The following is a 26,310-nucleotide window of genomic DNA, read 5'->3' as shown; positions in this document are numbered from 1 at the left end:
ATCAGATCTAACTTGCTGCAGAAAATGCTAAGGATTTCCGGACGCACCTTGTTCTCATCCATTGTCTAAGCTTTTTATCTGATCCAGATATTCAGAGCGACTAAGCACTACCGCGGGTTGAATGTCGCGAGGGACCAAATTTGAAGCTTGGTTAGGGAGGCTTTTTGAACATCTTGCGTTTAAGACTTGTAGTTGTATCTGGACAGTTATGAGCGGTGAGTGCATGTTTTTGATAGGGTGGAGTGACTTGTATATATATGTTCAATCGCCCGAACACTGTGAGTCAGGCCTTCAGGTGGCTAATGCAATTGATAGCAGGAGGGGGCTACCTCAAGCGACGCAAGAATCTAATGTGACTCTGTAAAAGCGTTGTTTGATTCAAATTACAAGGTGAATAAAACACGCTATGTCTCAACTGTCTGTGCTGAGATGAAAGTTGAAAGTTGGTCGGTGGCAGAAGTTGTCCGGAGAGTGCCGGCCGCAGTTTTGTCTTTATCACAATTGCTTGACTACCTTTTGTTGCCTCCTAGTGATTTATTACCTGTCATGTGGGATGTATAATTGTGTAATCTGATATCCATTGCAAAGAGGTTGGTTACTTCAAAACGGCACCTTGAAAAAACGACCACCGAGGTGAGTACTGGTACTAATAGTTATTGCCAGGTGCGTTCTGGATTAATCAATATGTAGTTTGACTAAAGACCAAATTAGTAATAACAATTTTATGTGCCTCGGAAACGAGCATGATATTACTAGTTGACTATTGGGGATACTACTGCCTCAGGCGGCCAAAGTATCTTTTACCAAGTCGCTTTCCGGCTGGTAGTACATCTAGTGAGTGATAAAATCTATCATCACGACCGCAATCAACTAAATTCAAACTCAATGGTCCGCGGTATTTAGTATTTAAAATTACACTGCCATCTTGATGCGTTGACCGCTCGATAGTTAAGAAGGCTCATGCCAGTGATGTGTGTGAAAGACATCTTTTGACCTCTTTGAAATGGAGTATTCGACTGACGATGTCGCAGCAGCAACGAGTTTGCAGTTCGCCAAGGTATGTCTCCATGTCGCCGAGGATGAATCATAACTGACAAGTCATGTACACCAGTACATATATAGTGCGTAGTACCGTCTGAACGTCATATTATGTGTCCTGATACAGCTCAGCGTCGATGGCTACATTCTGGGTAGGGTTCAACTCTTATCTATTCATACCCACCGTCAAACTCGCTTATCCAGATCTATGATTATGCATGTTCACTTCATGAAGAGGTAATACACTTCTTCCATGATACGCTTTAGATCTCAGGCTGATGCACACAATATGACATAAAAAGTGGTCATTTTTGCTGCAATCGCACTGGAGCAAGATGAAAGGCTTGTATATTGTTACAAGATACCTTCCCTTTATCCTTCTCATCACAAATTTATATAGTGCGTTCCGCTCCAGCACACATCGCCCTGATTCATGTATCAACACTTTTTTTTCCAGTGAGCTTTACCCCGAATGAAAACCTAGTTGTATGTGATGAGGTGGAGAGTTAATGAGAACGAGCGACTTACTCCATGACTTCCCCAGAAATGCGGGATGTTGGTCAATATTACCTCAGGTACGTCCATGGTACATTCATTTATGTGCAACCTTGCTGAGGGCAGCCCACTTTCTCTCACAGGGCTCGGCATGATATTAGCTATTTGCTCCGACTGTATCTCTCCTTGCTCCCTAAGATATGCATATTGCTGATCCGATTTATCCAGGTTTTTTTATCATCAGGACGTATGTGTTCTGGAACAGAAATAAAATCTTGCTCGCGGCCATCCTGGTCACCTATCTCGTGAGTTTCCAATCCACTCACCATACACAAGCTAGTGGTAAATCAACCAGCCAGCTGTGTCTCGTAGGATCCGTCAGCATTATCGTCGACACTACCGTCTCCGCAGCCTGTACGCACTCTCACCTTCCCTCTGGTGTGACTGAAACATTCTTTTCACTTCCACAGATGTGACTATCCCGATCCTGGGCATCACAGGGTGCTACCAGAGTTCAACCAGTGACCAGATTTTTATCCCATTTGTTCTCTTTTCTGTGTTCGGACTGGGTAACCAGGAGCATATATGTGTACCAACAGGCGCTGACAGGTGTTCTCCCCAGGACTCATGATCCTCACGCTCATACGTGCCATATATAGCTGGCGGAGAAACACAAGCCGTCTGTACATTGTCCTGATGAACCATAACATATTATATTATGCTTGCGTTTTCCGTGAGTTAACACTCGTATGCGCTATTTCTGTGCTCATTCATGGTCGTTCTGTTTCCTAAAGTATTCTCAGTAATGAACATCTTCACATCGTTGCTCCTCCAGGTGCGTGAATATTTTAAAGGTCTTCTATGATGTGCCGTTGATGTTCTGCGCCCCAGGACTCCTATCAGACCGTTTTGGATGGGTATGTACCTCTGCATCCCACTGCGTATTCCTGCTAATCACACTCGAAATGTACACCCATGTACAGTGTCCAGTTCCTAGCCCTTGCGACTGTTGCCACACGCATGCACATCCATCTCTGGCAGACAAACCAACATCTACGCGGCTCAAGCGGCCTGGTTCATATTCCATTGTCCGACATGTCATATGTGCATATCACAGCGTGATGTCTTATCATGTGGTTTATCCAGTTTCGTTCCTGGCCCGAGGTTTGGACTATACAAGATGACTGGTGGGGGTGGGTCTGGTAGAGTTCGTTACTACATGTTTAATTTACAGGATGAGTCTGTCGTGGGGTGGGTGGAGCATTTGGATGGCCATATCTATTTGACGTCCGTAGTCTCAGCTGCTGTACATTATCATTTATGCTACGACAAATTCGACTTGATCCATGGTAACGAAGTTATGATACGGTACAGCCATGACATCACAGCCAGCAAGGAACGGGAGCGCACTCATGTCAAAAGGCCTGATACGCACCCTTGGACAGGCATAGTGTATCGACTTTCTTAATCTTCCATCGGACACCGTTGTTCAGAGGTTAAGCGGGGTTTGGCATGGACAAGAGGTATATTTGATCTTCTGCATATGTCGCAAAAGTAATTAAACGTTAGTTGCCGACTGGGGTCTATTCATACCTTGTGGTTTATCGATAAAAGTCCGTGTGTAGGTTGGTTTTGAGAGGTTTGGATAGCGCGGAATACCATGTTGGCTGCATTTTAAAGGGAGACATTTGAATGAAGTCTTCTGGGTATTTGAGTATGGAAGCCTCGGCCCCTTGTTACATTTGCTGGAATGCCATTCCAGCTTCGTCGCATATTCGCATGGGAACGAAGGAATCTCGCTGTACCCGAAACAGGGTCCAGTCCAGTACGATGGTGTGGGGCCTCGTGATCACCGATCCACGGGATAAAGGCCCGCGTCGACCGAATCTTAGATACGAAGTTTCCGTCCTAGCCCCAACCCTCTCCTCCCCATCCGTAAACTGCCCTTGCGGTGGGTCACCGGTTACGTAGTCAGCTGGCCGGCCCTAGAGTGGTCGGTTGCAGTGGTGGCACGGACCACCCACTCCCACTGCATATATAGGCTTAGCAGTAGTATCCCTAAACGATAATGAGATGGACAAGCGGTAGGGGTAGCGGTAGCCCTCTGATGAGAACTTTCGCAGGTTCGAAACCGCACGCCCGCATCCACTTTCCTAGCCGTCCTCTTGCCCTGCTACCAGGTCCCTATCTTCGGAGACGGACGACTGCGGCGGATGCTAAGACGGCGGTCAGACTCAATGGCGCTCAGCTGGACGCTGATGCTTAGGCTTCGCTTCCAAGCATCTGGCTAATCTCTTTTCCGTCGGAGGCGTCTTGGCAAACAAACAAACTTCAGACTCCGATGTATCTCCGAATCACCAAATTGTTGATCGGTCACGGTGATGCTGTTCAAAGTGGGGTCGACCTAAATGCACCCAGTGACATCATCTACACTGCTGAAGATGACGAGGCCATCGAAAAGTATCATCGTGACTGCTGTATGTGTTAGCTTTTTCATTTCTATCCTTTCAGCTACTTACTGGATCGAATCATAGTGCAAACGACTTGGCACTCACTGATTCTCTTCCGTCTGTTGTGTGCTCAAGATATAAACCAAACATACGCTTCAGTGAGCCCTTAAAATTTCTTCCGAGGTCATCTCATCCGCTCCTCTCCAGTCAGTGAATGCCGAGCTACTGTCATTTATTGCTGGAGTTGCCAGATATCAGCCGATCAATTCGCAGAGACTTATTTACGAGCAACACGATTGGGGATACCCTGTACTCCATGACGAAGATGTCGAGGATGTCGAAGTAATGTATCGCTAGTTTAGTTGTTCGTTCGACTTTTGTACCTAACTATGTTTGAACATTTTTGACATACTGTTTTTGGCTCCAGGTCTCGAACCCTTGCTGAACCGAAACCGGACCATTATTGGACCGAACCGATGGTCCGGTCCACGGTTCTTCTTGAACCGACCTGATGATGGTTCTCTGAATTTCCTAGAGAACAACTGTACTTATCTTTTATCAAGTCGCTCTCCGGCCGGTACAAGTGGTGAACGATAAAACGCTTCATTACGGCCACAGTAAACTAAATTTAAACTCGAACTAACTCGATCATGGTCCCCGGTATTTACACTGCTATCCTGATGCGCTTAAGGCTCAATAGCTGAGAAGGCTCATGATGTGAAAGACATCTTTTGACCTCTTTGAAATGGAGTATTCGATTGACGATGTCGCAGCAGCAAGGAGTTTGCAGCTCTCCACGGTATGTCTCCTTGTCGATACGACGATGAATCATAACTCACAAGTTATGTATACCAGTACATATATAGTGCGTACTACTGTTTGAACGTCATATTATTTGTCCTGATACAGCTCAGCATCGATGGCTGCGTTCTGGGTAGGCTTATTCTCGTTTATTCATGTCCGCTGTAACTCCCTTATCTAGGCCTATGATTATGCATGTTCACTTCATGAAGAGGTAATACGCTTCTTCCATGATACGCTTTAGATTTGATACACACAAGGTGATATGCAAAGTGGATATTTTTGCTTCAATCGCACTGGAGCAAGATGAAAGGCGTGTATATTGTTACAAGATACCTTCCCTTTATCCTTCTCGTCATAGATCTATATAGTACGTTCCGCTCCAGCACACATCGCCTTGTTTGATTCATTAACATTTTTTTTCAGTGATCTTTACCCCGAATGAGAACCTAGTTGTATGTAATGAAGTGGAGAGTTAATGAGAACGAACAACTTACTCTACGACTTCGCCAGACATGCAGGATGTTGGCCAATATTAGCTTAGGTACGTGCACTGGTACATTCATCTATGTACAGTATTGCTGAGGGCAGCCTACTCTCTCTCACAGGGTTCGGCATTCTATTATCTGTTTGCGCCGAGTGTATATCTCCTTCCTCCCTAAGATATGCATGTTGCTGATCCGATTCATCCAGGGTTTTTCATCCTCAGGACATATGTACTCTGGGACAGAAATAAAATTTTGCTAACGGCCATCTTGGGCACCTATCTCGTGAGTTCCCAATCCACTCACCATACACAAGCCAGTGGTAGATCCATCAGTCAGTCGTTTCTCGCAGCAACCATCGTCATTGCCATCGACGCTAACATCTCCGCAGCATGTACGCGCTCTCACCTTCCCTCTGGTGTTCCATGATAACTGAAACATTCTGTTCACTTTCACAGATGCGACTAGCCCGATCCCGGGCATCACAGGGTGTTACCAGAGTTCAACCAGTGACCGGATTTTTATCCCATTTGTTCTCTTTTCTGTGTTCGAACTGGGTAACACGGTGCATAGATACGTACAAATACGCGCTAACAAACATTCTCCCCAGGGCTGATCATCATCACGCTCATACGTGCCATGCAGGGCTGGCGGAGAACCCCGTGTCATCTGTACGTTGTCCTGGTGAACCATAACATATTCTATTATACTAGTTCTTTCTGTGAGTTAACGCTTGCACGCGCCGTTTTTCTGTGCTCATCGATGATAATTTTGTTTCCTGAAGTTTTCGCGACAATGAACATGTTCACATCGCTGTTCCTCCAGGTGGGTGTATATTCTACAGGTCGTCTATGATGCGCCGTTGATTTTCTGCGCCCCAGGACTCCTACCGGACAGTTTTGAATGGGTATGTACCTCCGCATCCTACTGCGTATTCCTACTGATAACACTCGAAATGTACACCCACGTGCAGTTTCCAGTTCCTGACCCTTGCGATTTTTGCCGCGCGCATGCACATCCATCTCTGGCAGACAAACCAACATCCACGTGGCCCTAGTAGCATGATCCATTTGTCAGACATGTCATTTGTGGATATCACGGCGTGATGTCTTGTCCTGCGGTTTATTCAGTGTCGTTCATGGAGTGAGGCTTGGGCTGTACGAGATGATTGGTGGGGGTTTGGTAGAGTTCGTTACGTATTTGATTTACAGGACGAGTCTGTCGCGAGGCGGATGGTGCATTTGGAGAGTGAGCTATGTGTAAGATACATGATGCATAAGAAACAATTGAGTAACAGGGTTGCTAGATGATTTTATGACTGACGCGAAGTGGGAGGACGACCAAAGTAAAATCGGCAGCAGCAACAGGTAACTTCGTAGGAAACTTTTTCCCTTCCACCAGTTGACTGGTGTGTTTCTGTTGGTCGTGCTTGAGACCCTTGCGCCCCTGCCAGCGCTTGAGATGGTTGTGCCCCTGCCAGTGCTTGAGATGGTTGTGCCCCTGCTGGTTGACCTGATTGCGTTGCATTGTCGGCCTGGTTGCTGTTCGTACGTTCCATAGCTGCAGCCGCTTCCGCATCAGTTTCAGGGACAATGCCATATCTCTGCAGTGTATTATAATGCAACGAAATTGGAGGGACGACGAGTTACTCACATTTTCATCTTGAGCAAGAGAGACACCGACGGCGTGCGTGGAATGTCCTCCAGAAAACGACTTGAGGTTGAAATTATAGTGTCAGCACCGTCGTTCGATTGGTTGGGATGCATTTGAAGGTTGTGTGCCGAAATGGAACTGAGTAAAACAACGCCAATGAATGAAGGATGATGGACTTACAGGAGGAGCTGCACGACGAGATGCATCATCTAATTCGTCGCCAAAGGAATCATTGCCCTGTGTCTCGGTGTTAGGCTGGGCTGTACGTTCCTAGTAAAAGGTGAGATGCAGTGTGAAAGAGAAGCAGAAAAGACCTGCCTTTAGCTTTGCATTCCCATCATCTGCACCCTAGAAAGTGAAAACCATTAGGAAGGGAAATTAGACAACAAAGTGCATACGCACGACAACGTTTTTGAGCATCGCTTCCAGATTCCACACGTAGATTTTTTTGTCTAGTCCAGCACTGGCAATGTATTTGCCATCGGGGGACAAGGCAAGAGCGAAGACTTGGTCATCATGCAAGAGTGGATCTCCGACAGCCTGGTTAGTCTTGAGATCCCAGATACGAATGGAATGGTCGTATGATCCGCTAACAATATAGCTTTCATTCGGAGTAAGACAGAGTGATCTGACGGCGCGGGTGTGACCCTGAAGAACAACGAGTTCCTGTCCATCAATAACCCGCCATTTTCGGATAGTTTTATCAAGTGAAGCAGAGAAGATGTGTGCACCGTCCTTGGACCAACACAATGACGCCACCCAGTGCTCATGTCCCTTGATTTCGATAAGCAGCTTGCCGTCCATTGACCATATGCAGATTGAACCGTCAACCCCACCGCTCATGAACTTGTCGCCTTTTGGAGAGTATTTGACAGCATAAACCCATCCATGACTGGTCTCTATGGGTGGTGCTATTTGTTGACCAGTATTCGGGTTCCAGCGTCGTATGGTGCCATCTTCAGATCCACTTGCTATCTCCAGGGAACTGGGAGGCCAATCAAGGCACATCACTGGAGCATTATGCCCCTCCCACGGGTCGCCGATCATGCTGCCCTCCTTTATATTCCACATCCGCAGTCTGCCGTCTTCACTCCCACAAATGACCGTTGTTTCATCCGGAGATACTGCCATCGAACCTAAACCTCCCCCGTCGTTATTCAGAGGTTTTCCCACTGCCTCTCCGTCTCTTTTCCACTGACGAATCGAACTATCGTCAGATGCGCTCATTACATTGCCACTGGTACCCAAGTAGGCAAGGCTCCATATGCAATCGGAGTGACCCTCGATGACACACTCCGGCATCAAGCTTCCTGCCGGACGTTCTGGCTTTGGTTTCTTCCATGACGTGGTCCGAGTATTGTGGTCGACAAAGTAGGACCGACCGAGTGGTGAGATGTGCCATTCCCATCCAGGAACAGCGAGATATCCAGGATCATCTATGGTCAACGGTGAGTTCGTCGCTCCTTGTCGCAATTTCATCCCTCACCTAGTCGCACTCCTGGTAAAGGTCGGCTCCACGAGGTCATCACGAGCGTGTCATCTTGATATCCTGTTTTACCATCCGGCGTCTTGAACTGTTGCCACATAGGAGGAAGTGCTTCATTCCCGCCTGATTCTATTTGAGCAAGCTGGTAGGGATCACAAGGTAGCTGCTCACCTTCCCAAAGCGCACGCTGGCGGTGCTGTGCACCATATGGCGGTGGATATTTCGACCGATATATCGATGAGTGCAATGGTGCTTCTCCTCGTCTCGTTGACATGCTTGACTCAGCTTCTTCGTGTTGCACGACAAGGATGTCGTGTTGTACAGACAGACTGGACAGTGAAATACTGCGCAAAGTCAGTAATCGAGAGGAAGGAGAGATACGGGGCAAAAGTGTCGAAGACCTGCTATTTGGGTCAGTTTTGCATGCTGTGGTTGCAGGCGCTTTGCTGACACCGCATGTCAATGGCTATGTAACCACCAGATCAAGTACTTACCTTGGTCCGGTTCAGATTTTGAGGCAGTTCGACGTACATTGGTCTGTTATGTATGTCTCATCAGCGAATGTAATTATATGATGTTTGTTTGGGCGGGTACATACACATATCGAATTCGTACGCCGTGCATAGCGCGTAGCAGCACTCCCAAGCAAAGCACCACCGGTGGTGACTCGGACAAGTAATTGTATGACCGATGGGAACGTATATATACAGAAGTTGCTTGATGTTAGCTGCGCACCATTGCTGTAATCAACACCCCTGGGCATTGATAGTGCCCAAATCAAAGTTTTCTCGTCTCAGTAAGCAGAGAGTTTACATCAAAGCCGAAGTCATGTTCAAAACTTCAGATGAACTTCACCAGCTTTCCCTCATATTGCAGTCAACAACCATGACCTTGATTCACTGACCAGAGGAACCCTGATGTAGGCTACGTGGCATCAACCTGGACGCTCTCACCCGTCTGCGTGACCTGCTGCACGACTTCAAACAAGACGCCTCCCATTGCTCTCGCTCAAACATGCGCGCTGAGAAACGGTAAACGTGTCGAGATTAAGTAGTCTGCGAGAGCTTTCCCGCAAGAAGACCAGTACGAATCACTGTTTGAAGATTATTATAAGCGACAAGATATCAAAAGGACGTACCATAGATCGCCCACTTCTCTACTGGACTCAATTCGATCTGCAGGATCGACACGACAAGGTGTGCAAGTGAAATCCTAAGGTTATGGCATCGATCGCTGCGGATTGACTTTCCGAGGAGGATGGTAATGAAGAAACGTAAGAACGTGTGGAATGATCAGCAGTTTCTCTGCATACAGTATGAATCAAATGTCGACCACAACCTTCATCAGTTAAATGCAATAATACGTACGGCTGGCCAGATTGTATGAATGCATCAACAATGGACCCGACTGTGTTCTTTCCCAGAGATATCCTATTCTTGCAACCACTGCTCAACATCTTTTCTAGATAGACGCAAAGTATCGAGCTCTTAAATATTGGCGGCGACTTTTAGTAACGTGGTCTCAATAGGTAGGCGGAGGGCTGAACAACGAGGAGTAGCATTGAATAAATTTGATATACTGTTTAAAAACTGAGCGAGCACACAGCCTGCTCAAAATGTAGTACTCACATGCGGGACTTCACTGATGGATGCTCGGAAGGTAATAAAGTAAGAACACCCAGGAGCGAGGAGACGTGATGTTGAATTTCTGGTGAGTTAGTCGGCCATGCCATAGTGTTAGAAGGTGAGACCAGTCGGAGAAGAGAAGGTTGAAGTCGCCCTCGATTTCTGCACTTCAAAATCAGATCTAATTCACTGCAAAAAATGCTGAGGATCCCCGGGCGCACCTTGTTCTCATCCATTGCCAAACCTTTTCGTCTGATCCAGTGGAGCAGGAATCTTCAGAGCGACTAATGTTTTGAAGCACTCTACCGCGGGTTTGAAATGCCGCGAGGAACCAAATTCGAAGCTTGGTTAAAAAGGTTTTTGAGCATCTTGCGGTCAAGACTTGTAGTGATGAAGAGTTGTATCTGGATATTTATGAGCGATGAGTGCATGTTTTTAATGGGGGTGGGGTGGCTAATATTAATGTGATTAATAGCGGAGGTTGCCAAGTTTAAACTCAGATCATATGATGTGTTTACACGGCCACCTTGATGGGTCCACAGCTCAGCGCTCAGCGCTCATTCATCATAAGAGCTAAGTAAGAAGGCGCATGGTGTGTATGTGAAACATATTTATGTAACACATAATGAGCCATTCGGCGATGAAGCTCGCTCAACGTCCTAGACATCTCCATTGTTTGCCTCATGCAAAAGTCAGGGACAGGAAGCTTACATGAATCTCAGTCCGTACGTATCTTCTGGTCGGGCTTCAGGTAGCCAAGGTGTGCAGCACGCGAAGTCTCGAGGACCGTGCACAACACTATCCTGGTCATTTTTTCAGCGAAACTACTGTCTCTGGCACCGGAGGTGTAATCGTACCTTTGATTGAGTTGCTCCCTATCTGGTGCCTGTAGCTATGTCACCTTTCGGCCGGTGGCCATGCTCATCGAGCTAGCCTGTTAATTCTCAATTGCAGGATCTCTTTGCGGAAACCCGAGCCGGTAAGTGAATCGTCAGTTTTCCCTTGCAGAAGGGCCTGAAATATTGCACCTGTCAGGTGAACTTGCGCTATTTTTGCATTTTGGCAGTGCTAGATGAACAGCGTTTCTGGAAGATTGCTAATTGGTTTTTTGCTAGCAATGCTGTATTATAAGAGCCTAGATGTGTAGTACGAATTGTTGATCGAGCAACAGCCCACACATATTTCACTGCCCATCAAACACATCGAGAGGCAACTTCCAGCCCACGCTCGGGTTGACCACTCTCTGCGGAGGGTGCGAAGCTGCCGCTGTCTCCAACCTCTTGTGGGAGTTCAAATACTGGTTGACTCGAGTGATACTGCCTCGCGAAAGTTTGGACTTTCTCACCTGCAAGGTTCTCTGTGATGCGAGAAGGTGTCATGCTCTTCGGCAGGATGATCGTCTATCGATTTGGAAAGGTGAGTTATGACGCAATGCTAAAGAGATATCGACATACGCCGCGCTGGACACTCCACGAGATAATAACCTGAGCCGGGGTGATCCCAAGTTTGCATGCGATGTCTTCAACCTGTAAGAGTGCTTAGACGACAAAGCCTCGTCCTCGCGACTGGAAATGGTACCTGACAAACAGAGACTTTCCGATTTGCTTGTAGTTACCTAGGGGAGAGTACACCTCGAGAAGAAACCCATTTTCCTTCGAGCACTACGGATTACTCATGAACGCTGAACCCGAGCGCAAGTGTCTACATGTATGAGCTAGAAACATACCTGCAACATTTCGGGTTGAGGGTTCCAAAAGTTGAGCTCGACTTGATTGACAGCTGGCTGGTACTTCAGATTGTTCGCCGTCAAATTCTGGATCCAGAATTTTAAATGAGAGACTTGACTAGACTATAAAGTAGCCGTCGTGCAGATTCTACGAACATCACGCGATGTGACAAGATTGTGAGGGAAACGTTTCGAGTAGTTACTACTAGTCAGTAGACTCATTGATGCATATCCAAGTTGTACAAACACATGTTTGAACAATCTGTGTACGATTTGAGCAGTACGTACTCGATGCTGCGCAAAATCCGACTTCAACGTTTCAACTAGTCGCCTTTCAAGCAAACATCAAGCTCCCCGCACAGAAGACCACCAAGAGTTACATTCCAGAAAACGGGGCCAACTTCCCCGGTGGTGTTGTCAACACGTGGCGTGGATCCAGGGAAAGTAGGGAAAGGGAAAGGAGGTGCACAAGGAGAGATGGATCCGAGTGCGTGGGTGATAGTTATGGTGTCGAAGATTGATTATGAGAGTAGTTAGACACAGGTGCGGGGGAAAGATGGATCCGAGTGCGTGGGTGATAGTTATAGTGGCGAATATTAATTATGAGAGGAATCAGACACAGGTGTGGGGCAAAGAGGGTTGAACTGAGTGTGCGTGTGTCACACGTCTTCCATGCTTCATGACTGATGCGAAGCAGGACGACGGAGACCAAAGAAAAATCCGCAGCAGCTCACTCCTTCGTACACAAAGTCTTCCGCTCCGCCAGTTGAGCCTTGTGCTTGTTCTTGGATTGGTCGTGCTTGAGACCCTTGTGCCCCTGCTGGTTGACCTGATTTAATTGCACTGTTGGCTTGGTTGCTGTTCGTACGTTCCATAGCTGCAGCCGCTTCCGCATCAGTTTCATGGACAATACCATATCTCTGGATTGTATTTTAATGAAAAGAAATTGGAGGGACGACGGATGACTCACATCTTCATCTTGAGCAAGAGGTACATCGACGGTGCGCGTGAAATGTCCTCCGGAAAACAACTTGAAGTTGAAATTCCAGTGTCGGGAATTTCGTTCGATTGGTTGAGATACATTTAGAGGTCGTGTGCCGAAATATATGGAAGTGGGCAAACGACGCCAACGAATGAGGGACGATGGGCTTGCGGGAGGAGTTGCACGACGAGACGCTTGGTGTGATTGGTTGCTAAAGAAATCATCGCCCTGTATCTTGGTGTCAGGCGAGAGAGGTGAAGAATAAGAAAGCGCGCTGACATATCTTGTTTCTTTAACCTGCTGATTAGACGAAAGACGGAGGTCAAAGGTCTGACGAAACATATGAGAAAAGGTGGGGTTGCTCACGATTGGTGGGCGCACAACTCTCGGTTGGGCTGGATGTTCCTAGTGAAAAGTGAGATGTAGTGTGAAAGAGAAGTAGAGATGACTTGCCTGGAGGTTTGCATTGCCATCATCTGCGTCCTAGATGGCCAAAACAGTTAGGAAGGGAAATTAGACAACAAAACGCACACGTACCACAACGTTTTTGAGCGCTGCCTCCAAGCTCCATACATAGATTTTTTTGTCTAGTCCAGCACTGGCAATGTATTTTCCATCGCGGGACATGGCAACAGCCCTGAGTTCGTCATCATGCAAGAGTGGATCTCCGACTGGCTGATTGATCTCGAGATCCCAGATGCGAATGGAGCAGTCAGCTGATGCGCTAATAATATACCTTTCATTGAGAGTAAGACAGAGGGATCTAACGGCGTGGGTATGACCCCGAAGAACAACAAGTTCCTGTCCATCAATCGCCCGCCATTTTCGGATGGTTCTGTCATTTGATGCGGAGAAGATGTGTGTGCCGTCCTTGGACCAACACAATGACATCACCCCATCATCATGTCCCTGGATCTCGAGAAGCAGCTTGCCGTTCCTTGACCACACACGGATTACATCATCCGTGCCGCCGCTCATGAATTTGGCGCCTTTCGGAGAGTATTTGACGGTCATAACCCATCCATGACTGGTGTCGATGGGTGGTGCTATTTGTCGACCAGTATTCGTGCTCCAGCGTCGTATGGTGCCATCTTGCGATCCACTTGCTATCTCCAAGGAAGTACCAGACCAATCGAGGCACCTCACTGGAGCATTATGCCCCTCCCACGGGTCGCCGATCATGCTGCCCTCCCTTATATTCCACAGCCGCAGTCTGCTGTCTGCACTTCCACAAATGATCATTGATTCATCCGGGGACACTGTCATCGAACCTATCCATCCCCCGTCGCTATTCAAAGGTTGTCCCACCGCCTCTCCGTCTCTTTTCCACTGACAAATCGAACTAGCGTCAGACACGCTCATTATATTGCCACTGTTACACAAGTAGGCAAGGCTCCATATGCATCGAGAATGACCTTCGATGACGCACTCCGGCATCAAGCTTCCTGCCGGTCGTTCTGGTTTTGGTTTCTTCCACGACGTGGTCCGAGTGTCGTGGTTGACAAAGTAGGACCGACCCAGTGGTGAGATGTGCCATTCCCATCCAGGAACAGCGAGGTATCCAGGATTATCTATTTTTAACGGTGAGTTCATCGCTCCTTATCGCAATTTCATCACTCACCTAGTCGCACTCCTGGTAAAGGTCGGTTCCACGAGGTCATCACGAGCGTGTCATCTTGATATCGTGTTTCACCATCTGATGGCGTCTTAAACTGTTGCCACATGGGAGGAAGTGCTTCATTTCCGCCTGTTTCTAATTGAGTGAGCTGGAAGGTATCACAAGGTAGCTGATCACCTTCCCAAAGTGCGTCCTGGCGGTGCTGTGCACCATATGGTGGTAAATATTTCGCGCTTGTCCGATATATCGATGAGTGCAATGGGACTTCTTCTCGTCTCGTTGACATGCTTGACTCGGCTTCTTCGTGTTGCATGACAGAGATGTCACGTTGAACAGACAGACTGGGCATTGAAATACTGTGCAAAGTCGGTAATCAAGGGGAAGGGAGATATGGGGCAAAAGTGTCGAAGAGACCTGCTATTTGGGTACGTTTTGCATGCTGTGGCCTTGATACCACATATTAATGGGCTCTGTTACCACCGGATCAAGTACTTACCTTGGTCCGGTTCAAATTTTGAGGCAGTTCGATGTACATTGGTATGTTATGTACGTCTCGTCAGTGAGTGGAGTAATATGATGTTTGTTTGAGCGGGTGCATACCATATCGAATATGTACCCTGTGCATAGCGCGTAGCAGAACTCCCAAGCAAAGTACCACCCGGCCAGTAGTGACAAGTGATTGCCTGATTGCATGACCGACGGGAACGTATCTCGGTGTTGGTTACGCAATATTGCTGTAATCAACATCCCCGGGCGTTGATATTGTCTTCTCGTCTACAGCAATTCGCAAAATGGTTGGCACTATCAGACGCGAGGCTTGCGCGAGGCAAAGATTAAGTTAGAAATTAAAATACTTCACACCAAATATGGCAATTACTACACGGCATCATGCAGTCATTAATCGTGACCATGATTCATTGACCGGAAGAACCCTCTGTGATGTAGGCTACGTACGCAGCGTCAACCTGAACGCTCTCACCTGTCTACGTGACCCGCTGCACGACTTTACTTACAGTGTACTAGTAACAACCTCCAGAACGCTCGCTAGGCCCGCCTTCCACGTAACAAGATGCCTCCTTTTACTCTGGCTCAAACGTGCGCGCTAAACGTGTAGACATTGAGTAGTGTACGAGAGCTTTCCCGAAAGAAGATTCAAGACGTTCCGAACAAAATGTCGATGAGTGGTGAGAAGGCAAACATGATGATATGGTGGAGGGACTTACGGATGGGATGTCCACGCGAGTAGTGGACAACACTAGTTGGAGGTGGCCGCCGTCTTCGTGAAGGCATTAAGCGTCGGCGCATACGCCACGCTGCTGTGTCTTGGGAGTTGTGACTTCTGCGACTTCGGGTTCCTAAAGAAAGGCTGAACTAATTTATATGATGCATAAAAGGCTTGATACGCACCCGTGTACCACGTTGGACAAGCATACTATAGTGTATCTATTTTCTTGGTCTTCCATCGGATACCGTTGTTCAGAGGTTGAGCGGGGGTTGGCATGGACAAGAGGTATACTGCATACATCGTAGAAGTAATTAAACATTAGATGCCGACTGAGATCTTTGGTACTATTATCAATCATACCTTGTGACTTATCGATAAAAGTCCGTGCGTAGGGTTGGTTTTGAGAGGATTGGATATGTTGGCTGCAGACATTCGAATGAAGTCTGAGTATGTGAGCCTCTTGTTGCATTTGCTGGAATGCCATTCTCTTTGCCGAGGCGTCTGGGCGTAGCTATTTTGACGCGGTCCTGCCGCGCCTGCCGCGGTCGTGACGCGGCCGTGACGCGGCGTGACGCGCATGTGACGCGGCACTGACGAGCCTTGACGCGGCACTAACGATCCTTGACGCGACCACTGACGCGCCATTCCTATATTCTATATTCAACTTCCAGATCAAGTTGGATGAGTTCACGACCACTCTTTTGTTATTTTATTTGCCTCAGAGCCATGTACAACTAGGTATACATAAGCCAATGACTATTTTCTTTTCCTCCCTCTCTGGACCCTTCGAGCCTGTGGAGCACATCGACGTTTAACGGGCGGACATTCTTCGGCCGGCAGACAAGGAACTACAGCTTCGGATAGCTCGTCTGCAGACTCCAAAGATGTAGCATCAGAGTTATCACTGAATAAGGGGCCGCGCTGTCAATCACATAAGTTAGATATCTATCGAACGGAGCAGGTAATGTCTTCCTCACTTCAAGTTCACTCTCGCTATAATCTCTTGCAGAAACCCATTCATCAGGAATTCCGAGATACAATTTCCATCGCCTGTGATGTTGGCCAGCATCCAAACCCCACTGCTGGTTGCCTGCAGGTCCTGCTTCTTCGGAATCCTCGAACATCCTTCCTTCTAGTGCGGTCAGACACTCGAGGTCGACATCAGCCACGAAGCTATTGGTAGGATGGCTTATCATGAGATCAGCCCAAGCCATCTTCAACAGCATGCTATCGTTCCATTCTTCGTTTCGAGCTTCGATGCGTTTTTCAAAATCACTGGCCTTTCGGTGAGCAACCACGAGTGAAAGCATGCACCAAAGGCAGTTCTATTTGTCAAATCTGAGTTCACAAGGAGAATATGTCGGATGACGCACCTGAACGGTCATAGCAGGGTATGAGGTCCCCAAAACTCAGCAGCGGACCCGGCCGATCTGGATAATTTTGATTCTCTGTCTCGTTGGGATAGAAAAAGTTGAATATATGTTTGATTAATTGCTAAAAGATGGTTATAACAAGTTGACTCCGTATTTTAAAGAACTCACAAAGGCCATGATACGATTTACAAAAGCGCGATAATAACGGTTGTTTCTCGAGCCCAGAGGAGACAACGAAAGAATGCTTAGTAAAATAAATTTATTACTGCCTATGGACAATTACAGTGTACGACGTCTAATTCTGTCAGGATGAAAAGGAACACTGTTAGAATATCAATTATTATGACAGATGTAAAGTAAAATGTACCTAAGTTATACGGACAGTGTGACAGTTGAGGTGGTGAGGTTTGACGCGGCATGTGCTACTTGTGACGCGGCATGAATGAAGTTTGACGCGGCAGTGACGCAGCGTGACGCGCGGGTGACGCGGCAGTGACGAGGTTTGACGCGGCGTGACGCGCCTGTGACGCGGCACTGACGCGGCATGGAGGAGGTTTGACGCGGCAACTGACGCGGCACAACTTGTTTGACGCGGCACTGACGCGCATGTGACGCGGCACTGACGCGGTATGTGCTATGGTTGACGCGGCACTGTAGTAGGTCTCGACGCGGCATAGAGTGTGGATGTTGATATTAGTACAGAGACTGCGAAGATATTTGAGAGAACTTGTCGTGGTGTGAGTAGTGCTTGACGCAGCCTAAACGAGGCTTCTGACATGCCATGGTTGGGGCTCGACGTGTTGGTGTAGGGTATAGAGAGTGGATCAAACTTGGCAGGGTGAGGTCGAAGCTTGACACAGTGAGACAACATTTGACACTGCATCTGAAAACCAACATAGATGAACGAATTAGAGGTAATGCAACAATATAGGACTGACGGCAAGATGCATACTAGTAGTATGAATGCAGAGGACAAGCACTGTAAATTTGGTGAGAGGTGAATACAGCACTATAGAGCCTGTACGCAGGCAGACACTCATATGTTGATCATTAACGATGATTCAAAGTGTTTGGAATGCGATATGAAGTTGTGTAAACATGATTTGTACATAGGAATTTGTTACAGTGCCGCGTCACATATGCCGCGTCAGTGCCGCGTCACAGGCGCGTCACGACCGCGGCAGGCGCGGCAGGGCCGCGTCAATTTCACCTGGCCCGAGGCGTCTGTTGGCAAACAAACAAGTCACTATGCACTTCTGACTCCGACTATCTCTGAATCACCAATACGTTCAAAGTGGCTTCGATGGACCAGTCACCAAAGTAACTTGAAGGTGCTTTCTATAGCCATACACCTCAAAATGGCACCCCGAAAAAACGACCACCGAAGTAAGTACTGGTACTGGAAGGCAGTTAATTGTAAGTTGCTTTAGTCCCTCCGAGGTCTTCGCGTTTCAAGTGGCGATAAGTAATGCATCAAACTTTGAGCTTCAGGAGCTTCGTAAATCGGCAGCACACCATGAGTTTTCAAATCAATCTTTATTTTTCAGTCGATCAAACCTATGTAAGTTATATCATTAGGTGCGTGCTGGTACATTGACCAAATACCGAAGCTGTAACTGTATCTTTTGTCAAGTCGCTCTCCGGCCGGTACATGCGGTGAACGATAAAACGCTTCATCACGGCCGCAGTAAACTAAATTTAAACTCGAACTAACTCAGTGGTCCCCGGTATTTACACTGCTATCCTGATGCGCTCATAGCTCAATAGCTAAGAAGGCTCATGACGTGTGTGAAAGACATTTTTAACCTCTCAATGGAGTATTCGACTGACGATGTCGCAGCAGCAAGGAGTTTGCAGTTTGCCACGGTATGTCTCCTTGTCGATACGAGGATGAATCATAACTGACAAGTCATGTATACCAGTACATATATAGTGCGTACTACTGCCTCAACGTCATATTATTTGTCTTTATACAGCTCAGCGTCGACGGCTACATTCTGGGTAGGCTTCAATTTTCATCTATTCATGTCCGCTGTCGAACTCGCTTATCCAGACCTATGATTATGTATGTTCACTTCATGAAGAGGTAATACACTTCTTCCATGATACGCTTTATATTTGAACACAATATGATACACAAAGTGGACGTTTTTGCATCTATCGAACTGGAGCAAGATGAAAGGCTTGTATATTGTAACAAGATACCTTCCCTTTGTCGTTCTCATCACAGATCTGTATAGTGCGTTCCGCTCCAGCACACATCGCCTTGGCTAATGAATTAACACTTGTTTTTTAGTGAGCTTTACCCCGAATGAGAACCAAAGTGTATGTAATGAGGTGGAGAGTTAATGAGAACGAGCGACTTACTCCATGACTTCGCCAGAAATGCAGGATGTTGGTCAATATTAGCTCAGGTATGTGCATTATACATTCATCTATGTACAGCCTTACTGAGGGCAGTCCACTTCACTCACAGGGTTTGAGATGATATTAGCCATTTTCTCCGCGTGTATCTCTTCTTCCTCCCTAATATATGCATGTTGCTGATCCGATTCATCCAGGTTTTTTCATCCTCAGAACATATGCGCTCTGGAACAGAAATAGAATCTTGCTCGTAACCCTCCTGGGCATTTTTTTCGTGAGTTCGCAATCCACTCACCATACACAAGCCAGTGGTAGATCCATCGACCAGCCGTTTCTCGTAGCATCCGTCAGCATTATCGTCGACACTACCGTTTCTGCGACATGTACGCACTCTCATCTTCCCTCTGGTGTAACTGAAACATTCACTTTCACAGATGCGACTAGCCCGATCCCGGGCATCACAGGGTGTTACCAGAGTTCAACCAGTGACCGGATTTTTATCCCATTCCTTCTCTTTTCTGTGTTCGGACTGGGTAACCAGGAGCATATATGTGTACCAACACGCGCTGACAGGTGTTCTCCCCAGGGCTCATGATCCTCACGCTCATACGTGCCATACATAGCTGGCGGAGAAATCCAAGCCATCTGTATGTTGTCCTGGTGAACCATAACATATTCTATTATGCTTGCGCTTTCTGTGAGTTAATGCCTGTACATGCCGTTTTTCTGTGCTCATCCATGGTCATTCTATTTCATGAAGTATTCTCGACAATGAACATCTTCACATCGCTGCTCCTCCAGGTGCGTGAATGTTCTAAATGCCTTTTATGATGCGCCGTTGATGTTCTGCGCCCCAGGATACGTACCGGACCGTTTTGAATAGGTATGCACCTCCGCATCCTACTGCGTATTCCTACTAATCACACTCGAAATGTACACCCCACGTACAGTTTCCAGTTTCTGACCCTCGCGATTGTTGCCGCGCGCATGCACATCCATCTCTGGCAGACAAGCCAACATCTACTCGGCTCTGGCGGCCTGGTTCATATTCCATTGTCCGACATGTCATCTGTGAACGTCACGGAGTGATGTCTTGTCCTGCGGTTTATTCAATGTCGTTCGTGGAGCGAGGCTTGGACCGCACGAGATGATTGGTGGGGATTTGGTAGAGTTCGTCACATGTATGATGTACAGGATGAGTCTGTTGCGGGGCGGGTGGAGCATTTGGATGTCCTTGGTCCATTTAACAACTGTAGTTTCAGCTACTAGTACACACGATAATGTATACTACGACAAAGTGCACTTGGTCATCCATGCATAATTATGGTATATCGACATTCAGTACTGAACCTTTTTGCACATTCTGACCTTGTTTGTATTCGATCTCCTGTGCCGTTCGGATATTCTATGTGGGAGCGGCTGGGTCATTACACTGGCACAACTTCATGCTTGCTTCGATCACGCGTTCCCTTATTGAGAGAAATAGATCAATTTCGTGCGCTTGTACATGTAACGGAGCGAGCTATGTGAAGATACATGATGCGTAAGAGATAATCGAGTAACATGGTTTCTAGATAATGTCATGACTGACGCAAAGTGGAAGGACGACCAAAGTAAATTCTGCAGCAGCAGCAGCATGTAACTGAAACTTCTCCCGTCCCACTAGTTGGCTGATGTGTTTGGATTGGTTGTGCTTGAGATGGTTGTACCCCAGCTGGTTGACCTGATTGCGTTGCATTATTGGCCTGATTGCTGTTCGTACGTTGCATAGCTGCAGCCGCTTCCTCATCAGTTTCATGAACAATGCCGTATCTCTGCAGTGTATTTTAATGGAACGAAATTGGAGGGACGACGAGTCACTAAGGTAAAGTAACTCGTGTATCACACTGGTCAGGGCGATATACTCAGCCTCTGCCGTGGATAGCGCGATCAGTGGTTGCTTCCGGGCACTCCATGCAACGGGACCTCCGTTCAAAAGGACTATGTACCCGGACATAGAGTGCCGGTGGGGTTGTGACGCCCAGTCCGCATCCACGAAGGCTTCAAGACCTCCGTCCGTCGAACCGAGCGTTAGCTCGAAGTCTCCCGTGCCCTTAAGGTAGCGTAGTGCCCTCTTGGTGGCCTCCCAGTGAGGCCTACCAGGATTGCGCATGAATTGCGACAATGTCGCGACAGGGAATGCTATGTCCGGCCTGGTGCTAGTGGCTGCATACATCAGCGAGCCAATGGCTCGCTGATACGGTACATCGCGCATGGCCTGGATCTCCTGCACCGTGGCAGGTCCCTGGTCAACGGACAAGGTGAGTGTAGGTTCCATCGGCGTCTGTGCACTCTTAGCGTCTCCCATGTAGAAGCGCTCGATGATCGTGTCCACATAGGCTTTCTGGGAGAGTGTCAAGGTACGTGCGCCACGGTCTCGCGTTACCTTTAGCCCTAACAGCCAGTTTAGCTCGCCCAGGTCTGTGATTTCGAAGAATTTACGGAGCTGGGACTTGAAGCGGGTGATGTGGGAGGCCCGGTTGGCAGTAACGGCCATGTCGTCCACTGAGACGGTGATGACGACGTGCTCGTCCGGTGCGCGTCTGTAGTAGACTGCCTGGTCCACCTTGGACCGGGCGAAACCTATCTTCGCAAAAACTCCTGCTAACTCCTCAGCCCACTCAAAACCGGCCTGCTTCAAACCAGGTAAGCTCCTTCGCAGCCGCAACACTTTTCCTCGCTGACTCTCCATGAGGTAGCCGGGTGGCGCGCGCATGTAAATCTCCTCCTGGATACTCGCATAGAGGTACGCACTTTTTATGTCGACTTGGTGGATTTCCCAGTCGTTCTGAGCCGCCATCGTCAATACAGTGCGTATGGTGCTCATGTTGGCTGTGGGCGCGAACGTGTCGAAGTAGTCGACACCGAACTGCTGCTTCTGGCCGTTGGCAACGAGTCGTGCCCGCAGTTTGAGTTTTTCACCGTCGGGTCCACGTTTCGTGGCCAACACGAAATGGCAGGGGATGAGGTTAGCGCCGCGAGGTAAGTCTACTACTTCCCACGTCCCCAACTTCTCAAGCTGACTTATCTCGTAATCAACAGCTTCCTGCCACTCTACTCCATCTGGTCCGTTTAACGCCTGTTGCAAGGTGGGCTCTGGTTGGGCGATTGCCAAGGCAAGGTGAAGGTGAGTTTCTTCATCCAATAAATCTACCTCTGACGCTTCCAACAGGTTCTCCATCACTATGGCCGCTGCATTGCTGCCTTCGTTCAGGCTAGCATAGTAGCCCGGAGGAGGTCTGGCCCTCGTCGTCCTTGGAGGAGTAGATGGTTGAGGTTGCTGCTCGGTAGATGGTTGAGGTTGCTGAGGAGTAGATGGTTGAGGTTGCTGGGCGGTAGATGGTTGAGGTTGCTGTTGCGTGGTAGTGGTGATGGGCTGGACGCTATGAGGTGAGTTATTATTACCGTTGCCGCTGTTATGTTCGTTAACAGCAGTAGGCTCCCCCTCGTCCAGTGCATCCACCAGGATCTCTGCCGGTGCAAAGGTGAGGTTCCTCTCCACCGATACACGGCGTTTCCCCGGCCAGTACACTCTATAACCCTTGCTTTCAGCGTCTACCCCCACAAAGATTGCCTCCTCTGCCTTCGGCTCCAACTTCCCAGCATCCAGCACGTGGACGAAGACTTTCGCCCCGAACTCATGGGCTCGCGACAAGTCCGGCTTGGACTTGCGTACGAGCTCGTATGGCGTAGTGCCGGGGGTCGACCTTGATGGTAAGCGGTTTTTCAACCAAGTTGCATAGTTGACCGCCTCTGCCCACAGGTACTTAGGGAGATCCCTCCCTATCAGCATGGCCCTAGCATGTTCAACGAGGGTCCGGTTCAGGTGTTCGGCCACGCCATTCTGCTGAGGTGAGTTGTGGACGGTTAACTGACGCTCGATACCCTGCTGACGGAGGTACAGGTCGAACTCGGCGCTGAGATATTCTCCCCCTCTGTCCGAACGGACCTTGCGCAGCTTAACTCCCGGCATCTGACGTGCCAACCAGGCTTCATAGGCCTTAAACGCTGTAAGTGCCTCGCTCTTCAATTTGAGGAACTGAACTTTAGTCTGCCGGCTGTAGTCGTCCGTGAACGTGACGTAGTACAGGCACCCGGCGATGCTTGCCGTTTGGGCAGGGCCCCATAGATCAGTGTGCACGAGCTCACCATAGGTAAGTGCGCGGCTCGTGCTTTCCTCTGGGAAGGGCTTCCTCGTTGACTTAGCTTGCACACAGGCTTCGCAAAATTCGGCTTTCGATGCGTCATCCAGTTCTAGGCCGGTGACTAGGCCCTTCCGGATTGCATCAGCGGCTGCAGTCTGGGACACGTGGCCCAGTACTTTGTGGGCGCTGCTGACGGTAAGCTTGCCTTTTGCGATGTTGGCATGATGCTGACGTTGTTGTCCTCCTGCGACACTATACAGGCCTTCAACCTGGGGGATCTCTGCAATGACCTTCCGGTCTGGCCCTTTCGACAGGAGCTTGCACATCCTGCCCTCGAACAGCACGGCTAGGCCAGCCGCTGCAATACGATTCGTGGAAATTAGCGTAAAGGCCATTTTCGGTGCGTAGAGTGCGTTTTTTAATGTGACCTTTGTGCGTTTCTCACCGAGCGGTAGCTCCAGGTGCACATCTCCACGGCCAATCGCACTCAAGCTCGAACTGTCGGCTGTGCGAACGTCTTGGGGAGGGATGCTCATGAAGTTCGTGAACTTCGCCCTATCAGGGCAAAAATGAGAGGTCGCGCCCGAATCTACGATTGCGCCTCGTTTCTCGACAGGTACGTTCAGCTCGCCTGCCACGCTCGCCAAATCTGACGTAACGAAGGCGTACTGGTCGTCGTGGGCTTCTGGCTGTGTGGCCGAGTTAGCAGCCTGCTTGGGTGCTTTCTCGGCCTTCCTTTTCTGCTGGTTAGGGCCTTGCCCTTCCTTACCACCCCCCGGACGCCAGCAGTCCGTTTTATAGTGGCCCTTCCTGTCGCAATTGAAACAGGTGACCTCCGGATTCGTTTTGGGGGTGCCGGCTGATGCTCTGCCCTTCCCCTTAGCTTCTCTAGCAGATAGGGCAGAGCCTGAAGCTCCCTTCTTGTTGGGACGGCGTTCGGTGAGTAGGCGATGCTCGTACTCTTCTGTGATGATGCTGATTAACTCGTAGGAGGTGAGGGGACTCTTAGTTATCCTAGCTGCTGCGCTGATGGACGATAGGAGGGGCCGGTACGACTCCGGGAGCGAGCCTAGAATAATGGCGTGGAAGTCGTTATCGACGATAGCCGCGCCCATTCCTGCCAGCGACTCGCAGAGCCTTATGAGCTCTGCAAAATGGCCCTTGATGTCGCCTCCTTCCTCACAGCGTGTCTCTTGCAACCGACGCCGTAAGTCTATTTGCACAAGTTCAGTCTTACCCTCGTGAATCTGACAAATCTCATTCCAGATCTCGGATGCCTCCCCAAGCTTCTGGACGCGCAGTAACAGCCGATCGGTGATCGTGCTGAATATCTGCTGCTTTACGAGTGAGTTTTTCTGGTGGTACTCGTCGATCTTCTTATCAAGCTCGTCTATTTCAGTCTGCGTCGGCGTCGAACCGTCAGGCTTCTTTACGGCCTTGGTGTTCGGATCGATGACGAAGGGAATAGGTTCGCAGACGCGTCCATCGGTATATCGCATCAAACCTCGGGCTCCAATAGCCGTTAGTGTTCGTTCTTTGTAAGTAATCCAATTTGAGCCGTCTTCTGCGAGCTTCGGGATATTGAACAGGCTGGAGTTTGTACCGGGGAGCGTAGGTTCCATGATGGAGGCAGGGCTCATAACCTAAAGGCGTTTATGACGAGCAAGAGGGTCACGAGGAGTCTAGAACGACAAAGACAAGATCTCAGTTGTCTCGAACGAAAACTCTTATAACGGTGCGTCTACCTAGAACGACAAAGACAAGCTATAACTAACATTAGACGCGTTGTAAACTCTAGGGACTTGTTGGCACGTACATCTCAGTTGTCTCGAACGAAAACTGAGATGCACCTGCGGTACTGCTGGTAATCTTATAGTAAGTTGGTCAGGTACTGGAACATATGAATGAGAGACTGAAAATAAACTAGGACGCGAGCCGACGTCATACGTCGCTCGTCTTCGTCCGTTTTGGCGCGCGCTCGAACCATTCTCCCCTTATCACTCGGATCCTTCGGACTCTCTCGACTCGGATCTCCCCCTGGCCTCGGATCTCTCGGTCTCGTACTCCAACAAATGTGTCCTATGAGTATGCACCACCCCATCTTGCTGCCTATTCCTACTGATAATTGTACATCCATGTATAGGTTCCAGGTCGAGATTCTTGCAATCTTAGCCACGCACATGCACCTCCATCTCTGGCAGGTGAATCAACATCTACACGACTCTAGTGGCACCCTCTTTTCAATGTCCGACATCTCATTTGAAAATCACACGGTGTGATGTCGTATCCCGTAGCTTATTCAGTGTTGTTCGTGGGGCGAGGCTTGGACCATACAAGATGATCGGCGGGAGTGGGCTCGATAGAGTTCTGTTACGTGCTTAATTTATAGGATGAGTCTGTCGCGTGGTGCACAGCGTTGGACGGGTATATGATGGTTCTTAGTCTTTCAATCAGGTGCAGAGACTGAAAGTTAAAGGTGTATTTGACCTGTCAATTAAATGTTGATTCAACTGGGAGATTTAAGTTTACTTGGCTGTTTAAACTTTCGCCTCGAGGCGTTATTTGGTCTCACAACTGTTGCCAAACAAACGGCATTGATCACTTCAACGTTCCTGTGACACCTGCGAGTCATCTATCAACAGAAACTCACGACTTCAATTGTTTCCGTGTTTGACAGTACAGCGCTCCAGCTGCAGAATTCGCGGATCATTGCAATTCATAGGTTCTAACCTTCGCATATGAATGAACTCGTGACCCAGTACGTACTGTCTGCACTGCATCTTGCTTATAACTTGACAGTTCAGC

General features: G+C 48.4%; 5 protein-coding genes across 5 annotated transcripts; 3 read left to right on the top strand and 2 right to left on the bottom strand.

Moving 5' to 3' along the window:
- Positions 1 to 1,553: 1,553 nt before the first annotated feature.
- On the top strand, positions 1,554 to 2,905 carry F5891DRAFT_655300 (uncharacterized protein). Its single transcript, XM_041372661.1, has 8 exons — positions 1,554 to 1,613; positions 1,677 to 1,838; positions 1,893 to 1,947; positions 2,004 to 2,102; positions 2,156 to 2,266; positions 2,328 to 2,368; positions 2,425 to 2,450; positions 2,517 to 2,905. The coding sequence occupies exons 2-8, from the start codon at positions 1,734 to 1,736 to the stop codon at positions 2,653 to 2,655; spliced, it is 576 nt and encodes a 191-aa protein (XP_041221212.1). The 5' UTR covers positions 1,554 to 1,613; positions 1,677 to 1,733; the 3' UTR covers positions 2,656 to 2,905.
- Positions 2,906 to 4,448: 1,543 nt separating this feature from the next.
- On the top strand, positions 4,449 to 6,473 carry F5891DRAFT_655222 (uncharacterized protein). Its single transcript, XM_041372660.1, has 16 exons — positions 4,449 to 4,643; positions 4,692 to 4,782; positions 4,839 to 4,848; positions 4,898 to 4,917; positions 4,966 to 4,998; positions 5,058 to 5,154; positions 5,211 to 5,239; positions 5,298 to 5,328; positions 5,393 to 5,425; positions 5,478 to 5,554; positions 5,609 to 5,663; positions 5,728 to 5,826; positions 5,880 to 5,990; positions 6,054 to 6,094; positions 6,151 to 6,176; positions 6,243 to 6,473. Exons 2-16 carry the CDS (start codon positions 4,729 to 4,731, stop codon positions 6,373 to 6,375), a joined length of 849 nt encoding a protein of 282 aa, XP_041221211.1. The 5' UTR covers positions 4,449 to 4,643; positions 4,692 to 4,728; the 3' UTR covers positions 6,376 to 6,473.
- Positions 6,474 to 9,675: 3,202 nt separating this feature from the next.
- Positions 9,676 to 10,265, bottom strand: F5891DRAFT_1057401 (uncharacterized protein; the record flags this gene model as incomplete). The annotated part of the gene is made up of 4 exons (XM_041362738.1): positions 9,676 to 9,712; positions 9,776 to 9,986; positions 10,037 to 10,195; positions 10,255 to 10,265. The coding sequence occupies 3 exons, from the start codon at positions 10,263 to 10,265 to the stop codon at positions 9,896 to 9,898; spliced, it is 261 nt and encodes an 86-aa protein (XP_041221210.1). The 3' UTR covers positions 9,676 to 9,712; positions 9,776 to 9,895.
- A 5,885-nt stretch (positions 10,266 to 16,150) lies between these two features.
- On the bottom strand, positions 16,151 to 17,187 carry F5891DRAFT_1281007 (uncharacterized protein). Its single transcript, XM_041370445.1, has 4 exons — positions 17,126 to 17,187; positions 16,958 to 17,078; positions 16,562 to 16,909; positions 16,151 to 16,505 (listed from the first exon to the last, which is right to left on the bottom strand). Exons 2-4 carry the CDS (start codon positions 16,967 to 16,969, stop codon positions 16,341 to 16,343), a joined length of 525 nt encoding a protein of 174 aa, XP_041221209.1. The 5' UTR covers positions 16,970 to 17,078; positions 17,126 to 17,187; the 3' UTR covers positions 16,151 to 16,340.
- A 1,929-nt stretch (positions 17,188 to 19,116) lies between these two features.
- On the top strand, positions 19,117 to 20,410 carry F5891DRAFT_1057352 (uncharacterized protein; the record flags this gene model as incomplete). The annotated part of the gene is made up of 9 exons (XM_041362737.1): positions 19,117 to 19,200; positions 19,349 to 19,371; positions 19,519 to 19,595; positions 19,650 to 19,704; positions 19,756 to 19,854; positions 19,908 to 20,018; positions 20,082 to 20,122; positions 20,179 to 20,204; positions 20,272 to 20,410. Exons 1-9 carry the CDS (start codon positions 19,133 to 19,135, stop codon positions 20,408 to 20,410), a joined length of 639 nt encoding a protein of 212 aa, XP_041221208.1. The 5' UTR covers positions 19,117 to 19,132.
- Positions 20,411 to 26,310: the final 5,900 nt, after the last annotated feature.

This window comes from Suillus fuscotomentosus, assembly GCF_016647785.1.
Source record: "Suillus fuscotomentosus strain FC203 chromosome Unknown F5891scaffold_64, whole genome shotgun sequence".
Lineage (NCBI taxonomy): Eukaryota > Fungi > Basidiomycota > Agaricomycetes > Boletales > Suillaceae > Suillus > Suillus fuscotomentosus.
This window is presented reverse-complemented; position numbering and strand designations above follow the sequence as displayed.

Excerpts from the sequence above, each read along its gene's own strand:
- F5891DRAFT_655300 (XM_041372661.1), top strand. The coding sequence starts at position 1,734 with ATGCATATTGCTGATCCGATTTATCCAGGTTTTTTTATCATCAGGACG. Across the intron at positions 2,267-2,327 it reads ATATTATGCTTGCGTTTTCC|TATTCTCAGTAATGAACATC; the intron begins GTGAGTTAACAC and ends TGTTTCCTAAAG. Across the intron at positions 2,369-2,424 it reads TCACATCGTTGCTCCTCCAG|GACTCCTATCAGACCGTTTT; the intron begins GTGCGTGAATAT and ends TCTGCGCCCCAG.
- F5891DRAFT_655222 (XM_041372660.1), top strand. The coding sequence starts at position 4,729 with ATGGAGTATTCGATTGACGATGTCGCAGCAGCAAGGAGTTTGCAGCTC. Across the intron at positions 5,664-5,727 it reads CGCTAACATCTCCGCAGCAT|ATGCGACTAGCCCGATCCCG; the intron begins GTACGCGCTCTC and ends TCACTTTCACAG. Across the intron at positions 6,095-6,150 it reads TCACATCGCTGTTCCTCCAG|GACTCCTACCGGACAGTTTT; the intron begins GTGGGTGTATAT and ends TCTGCGCCCCAG.
- F5891DRAFT_1281007 (XM_041370445.1), bottom strand. Across the intron at positions 16,506-16,561 it reads ATAGCGAGAGTGAACTTGAA|CGCGGCCCCTTATTCAGTGA; the intron begins GTGAGGAAGACA and ends TGTGATTGACAG.